Source organism: Scaptodrosophila lebanonensis, unplaced genomic scaffold (assembly GCF_003285725.1).
Source record: "Scaptodrosophila lebanonensis strain 11010-0011.00,11010-0021.00 unplaced genomic scaffold, SlebRS2 tig00000024-arrow-pilon, whole genome shotgun sequence".
Classification (NCBI taxonomy): Eukaryota; Metazoa; Arthropoda; class Insecta; order Diptera; family Drosophilidae; genus Scaptodrosophila; species Scaptodrosophila lebanonensis.
This window is the reverse complement of record NW_022060538.1, coordinates 9,826,752-9,848,733: the sequence shown is the minus strand read 5'-3', so window position 1 is coordinate 9,848,733 and position 21,982 is coordinate 9,826,752. Positions and strand designations below refer to the sequence as shown.

Sequence of the window (21,982 nt, the reverse complement as noted above, 5' to 3'; positions counted from 1 at the left end):
TAGCCATTTTTTATGCCAGCTTCTTCGCTTTTTATGCCTTTTATGTGCGTTTTGCTAGCTCTGCCATTTTGAACGCCTGAACGCAAAACTTTTCGACTGTGCGACGTTCCTTTTGCTTCTTTAACAAGAAAATTGTCCTCTCTCCCTCTCTCTGTCCGTGTCTCTCTATTTCGACTCTTTCCATTTCTTTCCTAGTGTTTTTTTTTTTCAACTTTTTGCTATTTGAAGTGTCTCAAAGATTTTAGCATATTTTATTTGAATACTTTATTTCGTTGAAATGCCCTTCTATGTGTGAATGCTGGCAGAGCGGGCATTGCGTTCTGGCCACCCAAACTACAAAAAAAAAAACATTGTCGACATGACTTTCTCAGCTTTGTTGCTTGGCTGCGTCCGCTTCACACACACACACACACACACACACACACACACACACACACACACACACACACACACACACACACACACACACGAACACTTCTTACTAGTTTTCTATGTCTTTGGCAAAAAGTTTTTCTTCAGTCGTTGCGAAATGAAATTTTTGAAAATTTTTCCGCGGGGAAATGAAAAAGTTTGCCTTGTCGGACACAATGCGGTAGCGATGCTGCCGTTTCAGCTGCCGCTGATGCACAGTGTCGTAGTTAATATTACGCATACGCCGCGTATGCCCTTTTGACTTTTTTTCTGCCTAGACCAGCAACGGAGCGCAGCTCAGGCCGCGACCCATGCTCCTGCACCTCTTTATCCCTCACCCTTGGTTCTTCTTTCGCTTCAACCATGTCCTTGTCATTTGCGTGCCAATGTGCACGCGCAACTGTCGGAGCAAAGCGTGGGATAAGCAATAAAGGATAATGTCATTCAATGTTTTGTGTGTCGAGCGCAAAGCAACAACAACAACAAGTACAAGAACCAGAGGCGGAAGCGCTTGCCATCATCAGCAGCAATGTCGTCCTCACCATCACGGTCTCCGCTGTCGTTGTCGTTGTCATTGTCATTGGCAATGGCAATAGTTTCGTGCCGACTTTGTTGCTGTTTTGCAGACAATAGTCAAAAATGTCTTCATGTACAATGCGGCGCGCGCATAACGGAAATTCGCATTTGAAAAATACTTTCTTCATTTAACAACAAAGTTCGCACGAAGTTGAGCAAAACGAGTGTGAGCGCCGTGCCAAGGGTAGGGGCGGCGATGTGCCGGCATTACTGTAAATCGTTTTCGTTTTACGTTCCATAATGATGAAAACTGACGCCGACATCGTTGTAGCAATTGCCAGAGCACAATGGGATGATATAGAAGTCGATGCCCAAATCTTGTTACAATTGATTGGGAATAATAAAAAAATATAACTCCATATAAATATATATAAATATTGTGTTAAGAAATAGCTATGCTAGGTATTGACAGGTGTACTCTCGTTTTTATTTATATAAATAGATTAACTATATAAATCCAAACGAATAAAAAGTGCAGAATACAAGTACAACACAGCAATAAATAATTTAGTCATCCATTGAACTATTGTCTACTGAAAAGAAACAGCTTATGGAAAACTGCCTCTCTAGAAAAATAATTTGTGTGTAGGAGAATATAGACAACTGACATTATTCACAGTTGCCTTTCAATTTTAAAAATTCAAATATGTTACTATATTTCAAGACACAGCTAATGTAAAGAAATACAAGCGAATTTTTAATAAATTTAAATATGTTTTATCCAATAATTCAATCAATGTTATTAGATCGAAGTCCTCTTACATAATAAGATGCTTATCCATATTTGAAAATGGTTTTTGTTGAGAGAAAGTTTCCAGAAAGGACGTTGTTTTGTGCATTTTGTGCATATAAGCAGTGTTCCCAAAAATTTTGCGGGCCAGCCTTTATTCGTTATATCTGCTTTTCATGTTGCTATAGTGACGATATTTATCGAAATGATCGGTCCTATTGATTTTTGACTTAAAAATCAATTATATAATTCTTAAAGTTGATCAATATGAAATATCATAGTTTGGGGAAATAGTTTGTAGTGAAATTGTCTCTACCCAGATATTAAGAAGGTGTTCAAGCATAAACAAAAGGCGTTGTAGCAGGACTAATAGAAATTCCCCACAATTACCCAAAGGCCATAGGAGATCATACAGAAGTCTGCAAAAGTGCAACTGCGTGAATTAGAACGGTTTAGGAAGCCGAAATCAGAATAATATAGTGTACGTCACGAAAAAGTATATTAAGACACAATTTCCCAGAGCTTCAGGGGCCACCTAAGAGTCTCGCTTCCCTTTTGTAAAGCTTGGAGATGCAGAAAAACAAGCAAAACAAGCCAGTTTAAAAAGAACGAAAATATTTGCAAAGAATATATGGCATTAATGAGCGAATATCTTCACAAAGTTTGATGAAAATACCATCCGTCGCTATTATTATTTACTTTGTCCAGTGCAACACTTTAGATTATTTTATACATTAATCAGATTGTAACTTGTTTACAAATTGAGTTTTTTTCAAAAATTTAGACAAATAAATAGTTAGATGTATGCGTCTTGGGAATTCGTTGCTTCGTGCTTATTAAAAACGTACATACAACATGGGATCGACCTCACCTGCTTCCGGTACAGCGTATAAGGAAGCTAGTTAAGTGAGATTCTTTTTACGTTTTACAAAATATCTTTAGTTTTATGAATCTACTTACGAATTTCTCCCATTTCTCGCTTTCATCTAATCAACTTAAAGAAAGAGGGGTGCGTGGGCTTGCGTCTTATTGAAAAACTTTTTACATAAGCAGCAATATGAAATTCAATTGATTTGCTTGCACAAATATATATACTATAGCGCATATGCAAAAAGCAAGACTTTTCCTGCTCTTGAAAATCTTAACCATTTTTCAATTAAATTGTACCAGCTACTTGGTTTTAAATTGTTAAGTGCCGAAGCCATGACGATGGTGATGATGATGGCGACGAGTGGTCGCCGTTGGTCGCAAAAGCAGTTAAACAGCAGCGCTGTAAATGTGTGTGTGTGTGTGTGTGTGTGTGTGTGTGTGTGTGTGTATGCAGTGCATGAAGTACACTTTGTTTGATATCCTGCAGCGTGCACTTATTTTTACATTTGCTTTTAATACTAATAATAAAAAAACAGAAGGCAGCCAACAGCAGGCGGCTGCAAAGTGTTGGCGCAAACGACATATGCCAACTAATACAAATACGAGCACAAACAACCACAAACACACTCACACACACTCATACACCTACCCATCCATAGTTTTATACATACATGCATTCATAAGCTAGTGTGTATTGCACGCCCTTTCGCCTTTGGTCGATAACGACGTTGACGATGACGACAAGGACGAGGACGAGAACGACGACAGCTCATTTTCATCAGCAGGACAGCAGCTCCCGCTTGACGGCAGGGGGGATGGCGTCACATTTAAATCTAATTTTGTCACCAGGCAAATAACGACGCGTAAATGCGACACAAAAACACACAACTGTGCGCAGTATGTTTGTGATGGAATTACTTGGTTTATGCGAGACTTTTGAACACTTCCCACAAACCATGATTTCACATAACACTATTTAAAAACTTTTTAAACATATGTACCGGACAGATTTACTCAATATAAATATATAAGTAGTAGCGTTGCACAAAGCCTTGTTTGAAAAGTGTAAAATAATAATATTTATTTGTAAACAACAAGTTATCATAAAAACATATGCTTGATATTCTTCACTCAACAATAATTTGGCGGTCATGATGATAAATGAATTAAGCGTGCCATGTGACTTAAGCAACTACTAGTAAAGTACTAAATATATTATAAATTATAGTCAAATAAGGTATGGAAAACGACAAAATGTAGCTTTCTTAGATACACATGGAAACCATATTTTATAAACGCAAAATTGAAAAATATATACATACATCTATGAGCATAGATCAGACATGAAGTCAGCAAAATATCATCAGGAAATACCAAGCAATCACTTAAAATATGTATGATAGAGTGTAAGTAATAATAACAAGAGTAAGAAAATGAAAATAATATTTATAAATGAAATATTATATTATATATGACAAATGAATAAGATCTCTGGGATTTGTAAAATGAAATCCAAATCAGCTTTAAAATTTTAGCAAATGTTTGTATTCATTCTTGTCTTCAGCATTTGAGAAATAAATATTGTACATTTTGCTTTATAATCTGCTGAGATGATTTGAAATCATTAAACCAGCCACCATTTAGTAGAGAATGGACCTTCTACATTCTTTTTAGAATTCCAGAATAAAGCAAAACAAATGTAGCAAATATTTTTTCTCTTTTTTTCAAGCCCAACATGTTTTTATTATTATTTATACACTGCTCTCAGGTAGAAAACAATATCATTAGTACAGTTCTATATGGAATTAAGATTCATTATTAACTATATGCACTATATCAAAAAAAAAAAAAAAAAAAAAAATTGGCCACTTCAGTGCATAATCACGCATTTGATTTTTATTCTAAACAAGCTTGTCATTCGATTACTGCGTACATATATTTACTTTTATATCAAGAACCTTGACAAACACAATCCTAAACTAGAATGTTCCGCATAAACGCTTTACAAAACTTATCTAAATACTTTCATGCCATATGTGTGTATACATATGTGATTGGTTGGTGGGGCAATGGGCGCTGACGGGGCTTCTGACTCGCTGTAATCGTGATTTCCTGCGCAACAGACGGTGTCAGGCTCAGTCAGCGCCAGGATGCGGCTCAGTCAGGCAGCAGTTGTAGCTACTGCTGCCACTGCCACTGCTGCTGCTGCTTCTGCTTTGGTTAGACAGTTGCTGTTTTCCTACCAGCACCGTTATTTTTGTTGTTGCCGGGAGCAGTTTTTGTTGGTCGCGTTAAAAATGTCACAGCGCATTGCATACTTATTGGCGCGTGTGTTAATGCACATCCCAAGCCCAAGCCCAGCCAGCCACCAGCAACCAGCAACCAAGCAATCCCCTGTCATTTCATCCTCACACCATACATCTTCCAGCCCCTAGCCAGCCCAACGACTTACCACTCTTTTGAGCCGGCAGCCATTGGAGCCGCGAGCTAAATGTTAGGCATCGTGTGCATTTGTGGCATGGTAAATCCTTTCGGTTTTGTTGCATTGTGTGCCATGGCGCACAGTGTATTCGACGTTTGCATATTTTCACTTCACACATATACACACATACGCAAACCCACACACATACACACACACACGTGCATGCTTACACAATGCATTTGTAGCAGCATTTTTTTCCTACCTTTTATTTGCCATGTGTTTGAATTAGCTCTGTGAGGGGCAGCAGGAAATGGCGGGGTCGGACTGGTTGCAATTGCACAAAAGCTTATTAGGTTTTGTACGCGTCGCTTTCTCATGTCACTGTGCATGTGTGGGGAAAGTGTGTGTGTGTGTGTGTTTGTGTGTGTGTGATGATTGCCATTTCGTGTTTGTGTGTGCACACAAAGAAAATAATACTTTTTCACAACAACAAATGTGCTTTGAGGTCGCGTGCTTTACGTATTTTAATCCGTCACGCTTTTACTTTTCCTTTCTGGTTTTCTAAAGTCTTTGTCTCTGGTTTCCCTCTTCCATTATTTGACTAGCTGCGCTTTTAACTTTTTGACACTTTTAGCAATGTTTTAAATGTAGTTGGCAAGCCAGAGAAAACCACTTAACAACATAAAAACAACCTGAACACGCTCCCTACATGCCTAAGTCGTTTACATACGCATGACGATTCCCCAAGACGGCTGGAAAGAAAAAACTATAAATCATATGCTTCAATCGGAGGGGCATAAGTCAAGGGAATGGTTATTGTGCTGTTACAGACTTTCATTTTTGAATGCTGTCTGGCAGCTGCCAGTTGTAGTGACAGGCAGTCGCCTCTAATTGACAAGCAATTGATAAAAGTCTGTTATGACAATCGACAAGTGAGAGTGAAACTAAATTGATTTTATGGAGGCAATGCAGAAGAAACAGAAACAGAACTTTAAAAACTTTACATTCAAATATAAGTAAAATATTATTGTATTTGTTATTACTATTTATCAATAATAACTATTAATATCAACATGTTGCCTCAATTAAATCTAAATTTAATATTATTTTATGATCATTATTAGCTCCCTGAGAAAATAGACTTGATGATGAAATGATTTCATAATTAGACCTTTAAACTTTAATTTATTCATGATCATCGTTAACTTAACTGAACAAAATCCATAAATACCCTATCAGTAACTTAATGGTATTGTAATGAAAAATTAAAGCAGTAATCAGCTGTTCTAGCAAGATCTAGACTTCCGCAACCAACTTCAAGTAGTCGGTTTGTTCTTGGAGTTCTCTCGGTTGGCGCAATGTATAAAAACTTCTACTTTATGTAATTAAATCGTTCCATCCTCAAATTTTGTTCGCCACTAGAGGTAGAGCTGAATTGCATGACGCAATTATTTTTGGCGCTCCATAAGTGGCTCCGTCTTGCTTCTCACACCTACAATACATGTCTATATTCAATTTTAATAGTAATTCATATGCACAATGATCTTATGCCAATGTGAATATACTACACCAGGGTCTCTTTGTTATTTAAATGCGGGTCCTTAACTATTTATGTTTGAGTCTCTTCATCACTCTATTATTTTAAATATCCTTAAATTGTATTTATGTACATATACAAGTATAGTGTACGAGTATATATCTATGTTTAGGCAGTGCTGATGGTTGCTCTTAGTTCGCAAGACAATTCAATAAGCTTATTGAATATACGAGTATTTTACGGAAACTCTCGCTCTTTCCACTGGATGCTGCACCAAAATAAAGGCACTAGGAAGCCAAGAGTTCGACTCTGTGCCTGTCCGTATTTCTGCATTTCTGTATTTCTGTTTACCATGAATTATATTTCGACAACAATGAAAACCAAGCTACAGCATCGCTGAAATGTTGCGGTGCGGGCGATGGCTGCTGACTGGCGAATGGTAAATGGGGAATGGGGAATGGTGGCTGTTGCCAATGGCCATTATAGCACACATGTTTAAGCACTCCAGTCTTTGGCCGGACGGAAAGTTGGACTGTCGTTGTGCGAGCGTATTTTCAGCTTGAGTTGTTGTTGATTTAATTCAAGAGGCAATGCATTTTACAGTCGAGTGTTCATATGAAAAATGTACAATCAAAAAGTTCTGGGTGCAGTTGCACTTATACCGGTATCCTTTTTATCAGCGCCATTGTTATTGTTGTGACTAGGTGCATGCGCTCGCTTTGTGAGCACTTGAGCCAACAACTGGCCGACACGGCCATCTATGATAGACATTCCGTGTGTTGCTGTTGCTGTTGCCATGTTGTCTGGCATCAGTATCAGCCAAAGTGCTATTGTAACATAATTTCCGCTGAAAATACATCAGAATTCGCAAACGTTAAAATCATTTTTAGATATGAACGGGTATGTTTGCATAGAAGTGCAGCAAATAGAGTGAACTGTCTGATTGAAGAGACAAACTTCTTTCCGAGGAATATAAATTTAGGTTTGGTATTACAAGAAATACGCTGGAGACGTACACAAAACATAGTTCCTATGGGCAGGAATTTTCATATAAATATATTATATGCGCTCAATTGGTTTTCACTTTGTTTGCCCATCTCATCGATTTTATTTAAATTATATATTTTACATAAACACAACAATTGATTTCAAAATTGTAATTAGAATAACAAAATTATACAAAGTTAAATAAACATAACAATACATAGCAAACATTGTGATTATGTGGGTCAGAAATTTAATACTAGCATTAATTTTAAACACTAATACTAATACTTAGCATTACTTAGCAAGTATGAGGATATAAAAATATATAATTTAAGATCAAAATATAAATTTCAGCAGCTTAAAAGCATTAACAAATAAATATATTATTTTATTTTAAAAAGCATATAAATATTATTTTAACAAAGTTAGTTTCAATCTAAATTTAATCAACACATGTATAAAGTTTGAACAGTAATAAATAAAAGATTTTTTAAAATCAAACATCTTGCTGATAAACTAGCAAACAGGACAATTAGTGTGAGCCGCTTTTAGTCTTTCCGTCAACGATATATTTTCTTAGCTTCCCATAAAAAGCAATTATGCGCCTTTGTGCTAATTTGGAAATAATTTGCTTCTAGATAAGTGTGGTTACAAGAGTCCTTATTGCCAATTTAGAGTTTCCAATTTCATTTGCTTGTTTAAATTGCTTGCTTGAAAGGCAAGAAATTAAATTAAAATAAAGGTGTTTTTTGAAAAAGTCCTTATGCTGAAGTTGGACTGTAAGTGCATGTTAGTATATGTGAAGTGGTACATACACGTCGCTGTGGTTAGTTAGCATCTGTGTTTATATTTGTATTTGCATTTGTTGGCACACACACAGACAAACACAGCACTCACTCACCTACGGCTACACATGTCCGTCACTCTTGCCATTTGTCTGTCGGCCTCCACTACACTCCACTCTCCTTCCATAACAAGCCCGCCTACCCACTACGTGGCTTGTTTTTTCCCAACGATTTCGCCTGGCACATTTGTGTTTGTTCAGCTACTTTTGCGGTTTGCCGCTTTTCGCGTACATTTCAACCACATTTGTAGTCACTACGGTTTTCACAGAGCGCTGCTGTTGTCCCTGCTGCTACGGTTGTTGTCGCTATTGCTGTTGTTGTTGTTATTGTTGTTGGACATATGCCAAAATGTATTCCCGTAACATGCAGCAGTAGCAACAACAAACTCAGACACACATGCATATATGTACAAGTATGTATGTATATTCGTGCAGAACCTAGAGCTATATGTATTACCACACGCTTCACTTGAGTCCACTTCACACTGACTGCGCCTAAATGAAGGTAAACACTTGCAGCTAAATTTATGCACACTTTACGTGTAAATGCCAGTTTTGAGGCATTTCGCATTTCTGGTGGGCCAACTCCAGCTCCAGCAACAACGTCAAATGCAAATGTGTGAAACGACATCTTATTAAAATATAGCCGCAATACTCACTGGCTTAGAGTTCTGACTAAAATCATGCTACTGCTGTTTTATTAAAATCAAGAACAAAAAAATTTTGTGCAACTATTAAGACGACTCATTTCTAAGAATTACAAGCTATACGATTTTTAATCGTATTATGATTGCACGTTGATGAAAAGTACTTACAATTGTATTTAATAAATATATAAATCAAATGTAAGCTGTATTCATTTTCATATTCATTATTTTATGAAACTTTAAGCCTCATTCGAAGTTTTAAAATAATTAGCATTGTAAAGTAATATGAATATTAGCAATAAATTTGAAATTACACATACATTGGACAGCCCGATTATGCTTTGTTTAGTACACACACAAATAGATAAGATACGCGTCTGTTGTTATGCGTGTACATATCTATATATTATTGAGCACTCAAAATAACCATCGTTTAGAAAACACAATTTTAGTTTTAACTCCTTGTCCACTGGCACTACATAATAATTCTAAGAAGAAGCTGAAAATATTTTACTAAAACAGTGCTTACTTATTTTCCTTAAGAAAAGAATACATTATTTTTATAATATATAAAATATTTGTCAGGCGACAAGTAAAACCAATATAATATTATAGAGAAGCAAAATAAAGCCTTCTGTAATACATAGAAAATCAGAGTGTAAAAACATTGAATGTCATTGGAATTTTGAATGAAATTTTTGTGGAATGGAAAAGTGACGAATGCTACTAAAATTTGTTAATGTTCATTTGTATAAATAAGAGCGGACAAAGAAACCTTTTAATATTTAAAAAGCAATGAATTGTGTTTCACTAATTGTGAATTGTGATTTTGGACTAAAATATCTTAAGCAACCCCATTTTACACATATATAATCGTAAGATTATGTATGAAATCAAAAGGAGCACCCAGAACCTTCTATGCAAAAACCAAAAATTTTTCTAAATTATAATTTTCTTAAAGACCTATGTATGTGATATAAAGTTTTCTTACTTTTGCTTCTGCATATCATTTCACAGTTTTTAATAGTTTAATAAGAAAGAGTTAGTCGACTTAATTTCGTATGCACAGATATATCTTCCAGATTCAAAATGCATTGATATATCGGCCAATTATATACACAATTTTTTTACTATCTTTATTTGCTCACATTTTCCATAGCCACAAGAAACCACACAGTTTTATCGCTCGCTGCACATCTTTTCGATTAATTTAGCCATAATTCTCCTGCAGCATAATGACAACTTTTCTCATTGCTTTTATCACATTTAATGTCCGCCAGACAATTTTTATGTGTCTGTGTGCATTACGACCGCACACGTATGTATGTACATACATATGTAAAGTATATACACACTTATAATATAAATTTAACAACCCACACAAAGTGCCCGGCAATAAACACAACAACAACAATGAGAGCGATAGCGGCAAACAACAAATTCAACATTATGCATATCCATATGTGTGAGCACGCATTTTATAGAGCTATAGAAAATGCATTTAGGTTTTAATAACAGCAAAAACATTTTAACAACCGCAACACGGGCAACAACAAAAGTGGAACGACAACAACCAATTTGATGCGATGCTGCGCACAAACACGCATCTAAAACCGATAATGTCAGCCAAATTAGAGCAAATTATTATGACAATTCGATGGCTTTTAAGCGAATCTAAAATTGTAGCATACTTATACGGGCCAAGCACAAATTCAATTAAGTATGCAAATGGCTATTAGAAAATTAAAGCAAACTGTTTAAATGTAGCTGGAAATGAAATTTAATTGCCAGCGCAAGGTAGTTAAGAGAGGCGCCAATTTCTCCCCCATCCCCCATCGGCCATCCTCCAACCCCTATCCCGATTACCTTGCAAGACTGCAGCACGTATTTATTAGCTGACGCGCATTGATGAAGGTCGCGCTCCCAGGTCGCTGATTGACTCACGATTATGCAATAAAACAAGCGAGGCAGCAGACTACAACAATAGCGGCAGCAACGGCAACGACATTAAAGACAATGGCCAATAGTCCGCTTATATATATATACTTGTACTATATATGTATGGATGTGTGTTTGTGTGTTTCATTGGCTTCATTTCAGTGCCAGCTTTTGAAAAGCTAAAACTTTTTTATGTCCAACTCATTAAAAATGTACGGCAATGGACTTTATGCGGCAGTAGCAGAGGCAGCCACGCCCCAAAGCATCCGCATGCCATGCAGCATACAAAAATACCCGAACACACAGAAGGACACACACACGCACACACATGTAGGAAAACACGAAGAGACATAAACACGCGCTTTACTTTTGGGGATTTCTATTGGATTCTTCGCTGTTTCCGGCGAGAAATTCATGAAAGAGCATCAGAGTGGAATAGAGTGAGAAACTAGGGAATGGGGGAGAGGTCAGCGCGGGGTCACGAAATAAGTTGGAAGCAAAAAACATCCACCGAAAAAAAAAAACATCAAATGCAATTTCCAAGTTTTTAATGTGCGAAATTTCTAATTTAAGATTTACGATATTTTTATGTTGAATTACATTTTTGTTGATGTTGTTGTTGTTGCTGCTACTGCTGTTCCCGTTCTTCTCGCTGTTGTTGTTATTGTTGATGTTCGCTCATTTTCATGTTTGGTGTTTGGCTGCGAATCTTTCTCGGCTGCTTTATGCGCATTTTCAAGTTGCCAGGACTTTTTTATGGCCTTTAATTGTGGCAATGCGTCTGCGAGATTGCAGCTATTAATTTTTGCCTTTTGCCCAAATTGTTGCCTAATTATGAGCAGCAGCGCACAGCAGAAGAAGTGGCCTTCCAGGCCACTGGCCAAGTTCAATGGAACATTTGAAATGTTTTTTCATGCAAATTTTATGGACTGTAACCTAATAGCCAAGTGGAGCCAAAATGGAATTGTTGCAGAAAATAAATTGTTTCGCTTAAATGGTTTTGAAGTGACCACTTGAGTAAATCAAATAAAACATGAGTTCTTTTATCTGTCGATTAAACTGCACATTTGAAGCGAGTCAAAAACTAGGCATATTGTTGATACTGATAAGGTAGCCATTAAAGAATTTAATCAATTTCCTAAACAATTTTCAAGCTTATTATTCACATCGAGTTTATTAGTTTATTAATACGTTGTATTAGTTTTGTTTGACTTTAGCGGCCTAGCAAGTCAACAATCTAATAATAAATTCCAATTGCAATTACGAGAAATCTTTACAGCAGTAAGAAAAATCTATATATATAGTATGCCTAACAACTAAAAATTTATATTATCTAATTATTATAAAAACAATTTGGCTTGTGATTTGATTCTGAGAAATTAAACAAAATAATATTCTTTTACAAAAAAAAACCCTTTTTTCGTTTTAGTCCACAAAAAAAATGGTTAGGCTTTACCTTTTCTAGTGGGCGGTTCATGTATTAATGCATTATAAACAATTTATTTTAGTGAAGATTACAAATAATCAACAGTTAAGTACCTTAAAAGCTTTAAGCGCATCGTTTGTAATGTAGAGATGTGTTCAGGACAGTAGAATGTAGGAATTTCCGGCACATTAAATGACAAATACTTGTACATTTTTTGGACAATGCCCAGCCATAACTTTAAAAGGCATCAGTGTGAAAAGGAGCAAATAGTCAGAACACGTGCTCAATGGCTCGGCCAGACAACAGCCAGCCAAAAAGAAACCACAAAAACCGTATCTCAATTGCAATCACTCAAAACAACGGAAATGACGCTTAGCAGAACTTCCTGTCGCTCAACGAGCCGGACAGTTAGCCATGAGCCTCGACGGGATGCAGGAGCCGCACAGTACGAGAGCGGGGTCACCTACTTGCCACTCGGCACCATGCAGCCTGCAGAGCTCCACAGTTCCAAACTCTTTCCCGCCTCATGCAGTGCGAACTGTGAACGCTTATTGCAATTCATGGTGCTTGGGTTTTTGGCATATTTGTCAACGCTGTCGTCTCGGTGCGCACACATACACATGTGACACATAGCCACGCCTACCACTCATCTACTTACCACCACAAGTTCCCACACCCCTACTGCCTCACTGCCTGACTCTCTGACTGACACATTCAAGTGCAATTTCCTTGTAATCCGAAACTATGTCATTTTGGCACGACGCGGGACCAAAAACAGCAGCGACAACAACAAGAACACCAACAAACAGGCTGATGGAACGCAGATAGTAGCAGTTAGTTGCAGGGAAATGTTTCGCCTGGTTCGGTATGCATACAAACATGACACGTTGCCACACTTGGGCTGCACCTGAACGCCCCCGCCCCCACCCCCGCTCCTGTCCCGCATCGGGACCGGACAGGCACGTAGAAACTCCCGCTCGCTGGCCAAAACGATACGGCGTCTCTATGTCTCTCTGTGCATCATCCAATGTCGCCCGAGTCCTAGCCCGAGCATGAGACCTGGCCCAAAGCCTAAGCAAGTGGCAACAGCAGCGGCGTGTGGCCAACTTCACACAAGTGCCAACTCAAAGACTGACACGATGCGACTGCAGGCAGCCTGGCAACTGGCAACTGGCTGCCACTTGATAGTGTCAGTAGTGTCCCGAAATTCGCAAGTGCTAGGTCTGCCTAGACAGCCGAAATTGCAAGTTGCGATTTCATTGGCAACTGTTGTCCTTTTGCTCGAGTGGACGCAGACTGAAGTGTTTTGTCAATTGCTTGCTTGCCTGCTGGCATGCGTAGCTCAGGGAATTTAATTGTACTTTAAACTACGAGCACTTTTTAATTTTGTGCCTTTCGATCTTCTCTCTTTACAGAACAGTTCCACATTTTTGTTGGCGATTTGAGTGCCGAAATTGAAACGCAACAGCTGAAAGATGCATTCACGCCATTTGGAGAAATATCGTAAGTGAAACACACTCTTATACAAACTAACAATATATAAATAAAATATAACAATAAGGAGTTTAGTAAATTAATTAAAATTTTTTAAATAAAAATTACAAACATGTGAAAGCATTCCACATTTATTTAAAATTTTTAATAATTAATCCTAGTCTTCATGCAAGGTCCGTCTACAGGCTCAACATAGGTGTTTTAAAAATTATATTTCGGCTTCTTAGAGAAAGGTGTATGTTTCAATGTTGTCTTTTACAAGTATTTGCTTATTAAAATATTCTAAAAGTTTGCCCGCCTTATATTATTTAAATCTTTAAGAGCGAAATAGGTGCAAATTTACAATTGCATTTCAATAAATTGTATTAACAAAAGACTCTATATATCACATAAAAGTCTTATTTGTAAAAATATCATTTAAAGGTATTAAAACAGAGTAATTAAAATTGTAAATATCGTGTATTTCATAAATCAGAAACTTCTGATCTCTAAAGTCACTCTATAGTTTTATATTATATAGCTGAGGACTCTATAAAAGCTTCTTGACAAAATTCCATGCTAATTACGGCTCAGAAAACTGCTTTGGCCGTAGCACCATGAATTATGTTATATGTATAGGCATTCTCTCTGGCAGTCGCTGTTCTACTTTGGTCAGATTATTAACTTCAATCAAAGAACATTTTGCAGCACTTGTGCAAATTGTTAAATAAACAAACAAGCGGCGAATGAAGTACACCAAAAATAAAATAAATAAAAAACTCAAACTCTCCCTTCTACCACATCAAAAGCCGGGCAGACCAATACAAGCTTAATTTATGAATAATTAGTGCGCACGGTCGTTTCGAAGAAAGCCGCAAAATGTTGCGTCCCACAACACAGAAAATGGCAACAAAAAATGTTCAAAAACCAAAGCAAGACTGCGGGAGTGGCCAACAAACAGGCTGGATGGCGGGCAGGCAGTCTGGCGAGCAACTGGAGCAGTGGCAATAAATTAATAATTTAATTTTCGACTTTTTGTTCGAGTCACACCAACAACAGCAACAACAACAACAACAACCAGATGTAATACCCGCATGGGTTGCAGGCGAACCACAAGCAGCCGCCGCAACCACCGCCGCAGTCACCGCCGCAGTCACCGCCAACGCCAACGCTCGCGTGGAAGCAAACAAAAACGTTGCAAATGCTCCGAAAAAATATTAGAGCAGAACAAGTGAAAGCAAATAAAACTGATTTACACACACACCCACACACACACACACACACCGGGGAGTCAGGAAGCTTGGCTCGTTGCTCATATTTCCACTTGCTCGCAGGTCAGTTATCAAGCATCTCCAAGTGGTTCAAAATGGAAAACAGGCTACAAATAAGTGAACAAAATCGTAATCTTAATTGGGACGGAAAGGCGTTAGGCGCTCAAATTTTTGAAACCGCTATCACTATCTCTAATTGAAGATACATTAGATGTACTACGATTCAAAATAAAATACAAATTTTCATTGAAAAAAATGCCTGAAACTAGGTTGAATGGAAATATCCTTATCATATACTATTTCCTAACACACATTAGTTCAAATTCTATTTTAGAATTAACATTTTTATAAATGTATATTTTAATAAAACTTTTCAAATTTATTAAAAATAACTTTCATTTCAGTAGCCCTCCTTCATAATTTTAAGTTCCCAACTTTTTATATTTATATTTAATAAATATTTTCCTTGCTATGCTATAAAGCTACAGATTTCGAACACATTTGAACTGTATTTTTACGGCAGACATATTTGATTCAGCATTTGGTAGCATGTGGCTCAGAAGACTCAAATATTCAATCTACTATTCGAGTTTTGGTTTAGTTTTTAAGTAAACATAGTTTATATTTATATATTTATATTTTAATAATATTATTCATCACTGAAACGTTTTTGCAGTAAAAAAAAATCGCATTTTATTATGTTGTATTCGCTTTTAAATACCTTTCCATTGCTTTAAATAGTGAAAATTTACCAACGAGGTGATGGTGTTGCCTAAATCAACTGCAAAGTGTCGTGTTTTTGATATATATCATATGTAAATTAAAAATAGAATATATACTATACATATGAAGAAAATTATATATGTTAACTTATCGGTTTTAATTTGTTTGTTCCAAAACATTCAAATAAACCCACTGTAAATATAGCATTGGCATCGTCGTCATCGTCGACAAAATTGAAGCCCCTCAATTCGGTACGTGTTTTCAGGCTTTTCATTTGCCACTTTCTTAATTAATGAGCAAGGACCCGAGCGCCTTTCACCTGCAACTGCCAGCAGCCTCAGTTGATAGTCCACAGTACACAGCAGCCGTTGCTTCATGTTATTTGCGCTAATTTCTTTGAGATTTTGTAAAGGCAAAAGTTTTGCTCGTATTTCAACATTTTGGAACGCCATCGCTGTCTACTATTATTTATTTAACATTTTATGAATTTGCCTTTTAAGTTTCAGCTGACTTCTGCTCTCTTTTTTTTGGGCTGCTGCTATTTGGAGCGCCCAGCTCATTAGCCAGGGACTGCTGCTTTCGAATGCTTTACATAAGCCTGCGGTGCTCTGGCAGGAAATAGTAAAATTTTCCGCATGTTTATTTTTTGAACGCAAATCTACGAAATAATTACATTTTTCATTTGCACCTGAAGTGGTTGGTGCCGCCTGCCTGCCTGCCTGAAGGCTGAACGCTCAAGCACCTGCCCTTATTTGCTTTCTAGCATCTTGGGTAGCCGCTAGAAGCTAGCAGCTCCTTCATCAGCAACATCGTCATCTTCATCATCATCGCCGTCGTCGTCGTCGTCGTCATCGTAAGAAGAGTCAGGACGACTTTGTCGATGTTGTCGTCGCTGTTGCCTGACTTTGCTTTTAATTTATTGCTCTTTATGTTCTGAGTGCCCGCGTGGGAAATAATCGCAAATGTGCTGCTGGCGCTCAGCCGCCCCACTGCTTTCGGATGCCTTTGCTGCTCCTGCCGTAGCCATTTTACCTACTTTTCATCAGGTTAACAACACTCATGGGTAGATTTTTCATTTAGTCGCGCATAAAAAGCAAAATTTATATAACAATTCTGCTATGGGTTTTATTTTTTTTAATTAACTGAAAGTTTCTTCTATGCATACATTGTGCCAACACTCAACAACAATAATGCAAACTTTATGAATATGCATGAATCAAGGCTGTGCCTGTATACGTGTGTGTATGTGAGTTTGTTTGCGTGTGTTGGTTTGTTACCCAAAGCAACGACAGTAGTTGGCAATTTATTGTAATATGCGTACAATACCTTACACTTTTCAGTGAGCTGTGCGGGCAATCAAATGAGCACGAAAAATATAGAGTTGTACAACATTTATAAAAACTAAATAGCTTTCTTTAATGTGCTTGATACATATGTACCCTACTAATATAAGTAAAGCTATTAAATAATACATGCATGTCGCCGTCCAGTGTATGTTTAAGATAGTGCATGGGTGTGTAGTGTTCCCCCTTTTTTATGGAATTTATATCTGTTTCAGCTTAAATCAGCTGTCATCATTCATAACCAACCAACCTTACAACTAAATCAGAGACACAATTACTTTAAAACATCAAAGATGACAGGGCTAGGGTATTTAAAGACATTTTACTAGTTTCGGAATTATAGAAATGACTATACAAATTATGTGAAAGATTAGTTTTTATGTCTTCCAAACCCTACACTTTAGATTAAAATAAAAAGTAAATTTTCCATAAATTCGCGAGGTATTTAAAGTCCTGGTAGTCCAAATTAGTATACAAAAAATATATTTAGCAAATAAACAGATCCCGAAAATATCCAATTTTTAGGCCTTTTAGACTTTACTTTATTTATTTAGCAACTATAACCCACTAAGAAAGAAGACTGTAATATTGTGAAGAAATACCATGTAATGAGTATATAAACAAATTAAATTGAAAATATGAAAAAATGTTTATATATTACGATTATACATAAAAACTTTGAATTAAGATTGAAATTATTAAGTACAATTATAGAGCAGTATAAGACAAATGTTAATGCGGGGATGGCTGTGAATATAAGGTTTGAGCATTCAAACAATTCACTTATTACATATTAAACATTCTAACCTTAAAGTAACTAAAACATAATTCATAATTTCACATAATTGCACTATTATGATCCTGAACCAATGAACCTTTTATAAGCCCGCTTTAATTATATTTGGTTGAATCACACACACACACACACATCCATGATTCCGGCCTGCGCATGCTTTGTTAAGATACTGAGCCGCAAATACTCGCAAATACATCGAGAAACTCATTAACATCACTTCTTCACCCTTTGTTTATCAGCACTTTGATAAATTTAATTGAGTAACCCAAACTGCAAGCAATCGAGGCGACGCCTAGGCCTCCAATCGGCTTAGACACGATGATGACTGTACCAGTGCTGATGGAATATAATGAGCATAAAATACATTACAATCACTCGCATTGGCTTTGAGCCACTACGGTTCATGGACAAGGACTACAAAACTGAGCTGTGTGCTTATTTTAATGCAACTAATTAATTATTTTAGCATTGAATGACCAAGCTACTGTTCGCATAAAACCAAAGGCTGTTTGGCAGCGGACGATTGGGGAGGTGGTGGCGGCTCGTGTTGCCAATTAGAAACATTCGGAGAAACCGAAAATGCGCACAATCAAACCAATCGACTGCAGTCGAGGACGAGCAGAGCAGCAAGAGCCATGAACGCCATGAAAGCCAATATAAGTGGGCCAGAACCAACAACACACAAAACTGAAATTCAATTACTAGCTGGTCAGAAGAGGCGTACAGTTGTGAATGTGGTGGTGGAGGATTATGTGTGGAGAAGGAGGGAGGAGCAGCGTGACACAAATTGGCGCTGCTTGTTGAACTGTGCGCATGATTTTGATGCAAATGGCGCAGTTATCGATGCGAACCGAGTGCCTTGAGCATTGGCCACATAAACCGCAAGCAAACACAAGATAGCAATTGTGCTGATTAATTACATGCAATATATTTATGGTTAAGGCACTATACACTCTACACCCCCCATGCCCATGCCCCTCTTGTGTATAAACGAGCGTATCATAAATATGTGAAGCAAAGAAAAGATGGGCAATGCCTTTGATGGTTGCTCGGCATCATTATCACGTATCCGCATCGTATTCATGTTTATGCCTTGCCTATTTCCATAAGATTAATATAATTGCCCTTTCTTGCTATTGTTGTTGTTGTTGGTGTTGCTGTGTTATTTTTGTTGTTGTTGGTTTTGTGAGTAGTGTTGCAGTGCACGAAACTTCGTTTGAATTGGCGCCGCACATAATGGAATTATTTATTTTTGATTGCATACTTTTGTGCGCCACCAACACACCCACACAAATACATATATATGTATATAGGTTTCAGCTAACAAGGCGACATTATAATTGGCTGTAGCATTATTGTAGCTACTGCTAGAACCTTTCTGCTTGCAACAAAAGGCTTAACTTGGCTTTTGTGTGTGCAGCAGCGAGCAAAAGTTGGTTACAAGTTCCAGCCACCGGCAATAAAAAATACATAAGTATTTCGAATTCCAATTGGCAACACGCACAAACACACACATACATAACCAGATAAAAGTTGTGCATTTGTTAGCTTTTGTCGCAGCACAAATTATCTAGGTATCTTGTAACGAGGGTGGGCTGAGAAATCCTTCACGTACACAACTATTCACAAATCAATGTGGTGTTGAAAATATTTTTGATTGCACAGTGAAGAAGCTCCAATTTAATTCCCTTAGCTGCTAAAATGCCTTCTCTATGCGACTTAGTACCCGAAATTCTAGATTATTCGCTTTGAGTTGGTTTCAAAGAGTCTACGGTGGTTATAATACTAATCGGTTGTTCATTTATTTTAAAATACTTAGTTTTTTTACGGGAATCGGACAGAATTTACTTACTACGTCATCATTTTTTATTCGTTTATCAATGTTGGTATTTATTTAAGGAAAGAGAACGTCTTGAGCTTTAACTTAATTGGACTTAACATATTAAAGCGATTTGTAAATATTGAAATCGATAAAAACTTTGTCCATAAATGAACACATAGATTTAATTTTAAACCTCGCATACCACCCTCGCAGCGATCAAAAAGGGAGCAAATCAAGATGATGATAATATCATTGTATTTGCTGGCAAGGCAAACGCGCAAATAAACTTGCCGCATTCTGCTTTTTTTCGGTTAGTTTTAATGACACTTGAAAAGTTTTGATTTTTGTTTTCTTTTGGCGCGTCTCGATGCTTACCCTGTGTGCGCCTTCGTCTGCTGTGCTGACATCATTACGTTGATTTCTCTTGGCATTGCTATATTATTTTGTGCTACCATGAAGAAAAAGTGTCAACCATAAAAGACAGAGACGACAGCTAGCAACTGCAATTGAAAGTGCCTGGGCTTAGGTGTAGTTGGCGCTTAAACGAGAGTCATAGCCATGGCCGTAGAGTCACAGCCATGCCTCAATGCTGAAAATGAGCAAAACTTTCAACTTAATCTATTCAAAAAGTTCGGTGAGCTGCTGCTTCTGTTTCATAAACTTCAAAGTGCGCTTGTGCACGTTGCCGCCAAAGTTGAAGTTGTGAGGAAGTTGAGTTGGAATAGGAGAGCTGCCAAGCTTGGCTGCCATCTGACAAGAACGGAAACCAATGATCGGCAGCGACAAGTGGGCGCCAAGAATTTGAAAAGAAAGTGAAGCGTGTTGATGAAACTGCGCCTGCTGCTGCTGCTGCTGCCGCTGCCACTGCCACTGCCGCCTCTAGCAATGGCAATGTTCTTGCCACCGGAAATGGTAGAATAAGTTGAAAGTTGAGCCAACTCGTCTAAGTAGGCGTCGGCTTTTGTCGCGAATGACAAATCAAAATCGCATTCAAATGCGACGCGGCATGCAGCAACAGACGCGACGGAAGTTAATGCGAAAAAGTTTTACCCGAAAAACCCGCGCACAATCAGTCAGACTTCCAAGGCTTTTTGAAAAATGAGTCTCCTTACTTTTACTGCAACAAACGCTCAACAACGCTCAGCAACCGCAAAAGCTTGCCACTTTTTCTCGCTGCTGCCAGCGCTCTGGCAGCGACTATTTATATTTTTGTGTGTGCGATGTCAAAAGTTGTGTGGAACTTTGCATACAAGTTTCAACTTCAACTTCCAATCGGCCATCAACGAGCTCTATTTCCTTTTTCAAAATCGCACAATTTTATATGACATGTTTGGTAGTCACAAAAAAATTAAAGAAAACACCAGGTATTGAAGAAGAAATGATCTGTAAGCTGATAACCTTTTCAGCAAAAGCTGACGATAACTCCATAAGCTATAATCTGTATTTATTGCCAAACGATTGGGATTACCATTGGAATTCATGTGGATTCCCATTTGAGTTCGCATACTTTATATATGTGAATATATAGGGTATACAATTTTAATGGTTAAAATCTATTTGCATGCTCGTGTTAATAGAGTTTTGGGTTATAAAACAAGTACCAAAGTTTTACCTTAAATATGGAAAATAAATGTTTTCGATGTCCTAAGATTTCCGATAGTATCCCATATCTATAATAACAAAGATAATATATGCAAGTATACAATATACAATATACAAGTATTGTATACGAGTATACAATAGATTACAAATACCCCCTTTATACTTAAACACTTAAAATAAAAGTGTATTTAAAAGCTATTCAGCACTTTTTGAATTTATGAATTTTTTGCAAAGTGCTGCGATATTGGATGAGCCAATTGAAAAATGAATTTCGATGTTAAAACGCAAAACTGTTAGCTCTAACTGAACTGTGCTCATTCATTGTTCAATTAAAGGCGTAATAAACCGCAATTCGGCTTCAACGAATCTACTATTTCTAAACGAGAGACCGACCCTTTTTAATCAATGCCAGCTACTGGACAAAACTTTGCCATAAAATGCCACTTCATTAAACTTGAATTAGAACAAATGAATAGCACTGTGAATTTTGCATTAGCCTGTTCAAAAAACAAACCCCTAAATGCAAAAATGTCAACGCTTAAATTGAAATGGGACCCCAAATGT

The 21,982-nt window shown here is 37.3% G+C and overlaps 1 protein-coding gene across 1 annotated transcript in view; it reads left to right on the top strand.

The window, feature by feature from the left end:
- LOC115620833 (nucleolysin TIA-1) overlaps positions 1-21,982 on the top strand; it is a 174,690-nt gene that overhangs the window by 76,478 nt on the left and 76,230 nt on the right. Inside the window, exon 4 of the mRNA XM_030514265.1 lies at positions 13,804-13,891. Within this exon, the coding sequence (XP_030370125.1) occupies positions 13,804-13,891 (88 nt within the window). The remainder of the gene's footprint in view (positions 1-13,803; positions 13,892-21,982) is intronic.